Below are 3,068 nucleotides of genomic sequence, written 5' to 3' on the forward strand. Positions count from 1 at the left end.
GCTAATGCAGCAGAAATGGCCTCACCTCTTGGGTTAAGGTCCCCTTAATGTAGCCAAGGATGCCCAAGCTCAGGGCTCCCAGCCTGCTCACCACCAAAAGGCCATTTCAATCTTTCTGTTTACCATGGGCTCTAACCTAATATGCTGCATTTGCAAATTATAACAGAGTGGCTTTCTCTTTCTGTTCCCCAAAAACAACAGAACCGAAACAGCCCTCCCAGGGGTCGCGGCCCAGCTATCCCAGCTCCACACAATTGTTCTGCCTTCCCAGGGACCCCGGGCTACTCACTGAGGAGGAGGCTGATGAACCCCAGGAGACTGGAGGCCCAGCAAGGCGGGTGGTGCTCTGAGCAGGACCCCATGGCACGCTGCCCGCGAACCTGGTCAGCTGCAGCGGAAACATTGAAGGGGGAAGAAACCAGCTTACACAAGCTTTCCCACCCCAAGGGCAGGACTAGGAAGTTACTGCTGGGGAGACAGCCCATCACTCTAGAGAAAGAGCCATTCAGCTCTTTTGTAGATGCTGTGCACACTCAATAAGTAATCGCAGAGAAATGTGTAACTTCACACTGTGATGTGCCTGATATCACGTTGACCAGGCCCCCCTCCCTGCGGTCACAGCCAGCTTGGTGCTCTCACACATGCCCTGCCCTGATGCTTATCTGCTTAGCTGGGTTCACGGCTCTGCCCCAGGCTACCCTGGTCATCAAGAAGTCATTGTCTTACAGCAAACCCTGTGGGCCCCTCCTGAGTTTGGTGGCTTTCTTCTGTCCATATCCCATTTAGTTCTGTTCTCATTTTGGTTATTTCTGCTGGGTTTAGGATTGGTTAGTTCTTCCTTTTCCAGTTCCTTGAGACAATTTATAAGATTGTCAATTTGCGATCTTTCTGTCTTTTCAATGTGGGCATTTAAGGCTATGAGTTTTCCTCTCAGGAACGCTTTTGCTGTATCCCATGGAGTTTGATAACTTGTGTCCCCATTATCATTCAGTTCAAAGATCTCTTGATTTCCATCTTTATCTCCTCCCTGACCCCACTATCATTCAGGAATAGGTTGTTTCATTTCCATGATTTTGTGTAGAGATGAGCGTTTCTGTTGGAGTTGATTCTAATTTTATTCCACTGAGATCTGAGAAGATACATGGTATAATTTCTATTTTTTTAACTTGTTGAAACCTGTTTTGTGGCCTAGGATGTGGTCAATCTTAGAGAAAGTTCCATGAGCTGATGAGAAGAATGTATATGCAGTATTTTGGGGGTGGAATGTTCTGTGGATGTCTGTTAGGCCCATTTGTCGTAGAGTTCTGTTGAAGTCCATTGTTTCTTTGCTTATTTTCTATTTGGAGGATCTGTTGAGTACTGTCAGTGGGGTATTGAAGTCCCTGGCTATTATGGTGCTGCTATTTATCATTTTGTTTAGATCAAGTAGGATTTGCTTTATGTATCTGGGTGCTCCTTTGTTAGGTGCATAAATATTTAGGATTGTTAAGTCTTCTTGTTGAATTGTTCCCTTCACCACTGCATAGTGACCATTTTTGTCTTTCTTTACTTTTGTGGATTTGAATTCTATGTTATCTGATATGAGAACAGCTACACCAGCTTTCTTTTGGTTTCCATTTGCATGGAATATTGTTTTCTATCCCTTCTCCTTGAGTCTCAATGAATCCTTGAGGGTTAGATGCATTCCTGGAGACAGCAGATACTTGGCTTGTATTTTTTTATCCACTCAGCCAACTTTTGTCTCTTCACTGGGGAGTTCAAACCATTCATATTTATTGAAAGAATTGATAAGTGGGGTGGGGTATATTTCTGCTGAATCTATTGGGTAGACCCTTATTGCTTTGTTTTACCTCTTGAGCCATCATGGAATCTGGGTTCTGTACTTTAGCTTTTGGAGGATTTTACACTGGTGGGTGTCTATTGACATGATCAGTGTATAATGCAGCTCTGAGTACGTCCTACAGGGTGGGTCTGGTCTTCACAAATTCCCTCACTGATTCCTTGTCTGGGAAAGTCTTTATTTCTTCCTCAAATAAATAACTTAGTTTTGTAGGATACAAAATTCTAGGCTGTCCATTATTCTGTTTTAGAAAAATGAGGATGGGTCCCCAGTCCCTTCTACCTTGTAAGATTTCAGTTGAGAAGTCTGCAGTTAGTTTGATAGGTTGCCTTTGTAGGTTACCTGCTGTTTTCACCTTACTGCTCATAGGAGTGCATCTTTTGTGTTTACTTTGGCCAGCCTAATGACCATGTGACATGGCAATTGCCTTTCATGATGAATCTTCCTGGGGTCCTATGGGCTTCTTGTACCTGGATATCTAGATTTCTAGCTAGGCCAGGGGAAATTTTCCTCAATTATTCCCTCAAATAAATTATCCGACCCTTGCGTATTTTCTTCTTTGTCCTTAGGGATGCCTATGATTCTTACCTTTGCCACTTTACATAATCCCACATTTCTTGTAGGCTTTGCTCATTCCTCTTTTTCTCTGTTCTTTCTCTTTGACTTATTTGTTTAGCTCATAGGTATTCTCTCCAAGCTCTGAGATTCTTTCTTCTGCCTGATCTAGCCTATTCTTAAGGCTTTCCACTGTGTTTTGTAATTTCTTGGGTGAATATTTCATTTCCATAATTTCTGTTTTGTTTTTCTTTCATACCGCATTTAATAAGTCAAAGACCTTTTCTCATTTTTCGAAAATGTCGACTGTTGCCTAAGTAAGAAGCTGTGTGCAAAAGAAAAAAGCTCTTTGTGGAGAGTGTTAACTGTGCACAATCTCTACGCAAATAGCATTTACCTTCTGCGGGCAGCCATATGGCTCCCTCAGCTGCCACTAATGCTAGTCATCCTCTCCATATACCCAAGGCAAAGCCAAACCCCCACAAAAGCTGACAGGCTCTTGGCTGGATTGAACCATGACTTTCCCCCTAAGCTTCTACCAGCCCTGATTCTGCTATCTCAGAGGAATGGGATAGAGAAGTACACACTCCCTCTGGTCACAGTCTCAGCTGGCTCAAACTCACCACCACCTACAGAGATTCAGGCTCTGGTCTCTTCTCTCCAAACCTGGGCA

At 43.6% G+C, this 3,068-nt stretch overlaps 1 protein-coding gene across 1 annotated transcript in view; it reads right to left on the reverse strand.

Moving 5' to 3' along the window:
- Positions 1–368, reverse strand: part of LOC105821723 (SLAM family member 9-like) — a 5,842-nt gene extending 5,474 nt beyond the window's left edge. The window contains exon 1 of the mRNA XM_012658489.1: positions 290–368. Within this exon, the coding sequence (XP_012513943.1) occupies positions 290–362 (73 nt within the window). The 5' untranslated portion in view covers positions 363–368. The remainder of the gene's footprint in view (positions 1–289) is intronic.
- Between the last annotated feature and the right edge of the window lie 2,700 nt (positions 369–3,068).

The sequence above is a fragment of the Propithecus coquereli genome, unplaced genomic scaffold (genome assembly GCF_000956105.1).
Source record: "Propithecus coquereli isolate 6110/MARCELLA unplaced genomic scaffold, Pcoq_1.0 Scaffold59, whole genome shotgun sequence".
Lineage (NCBI taxonomy): Eukaryota > Metazoa > Chordata > Mammalia > Primates > Indriidae > Propithecus > Propithecus coquereli.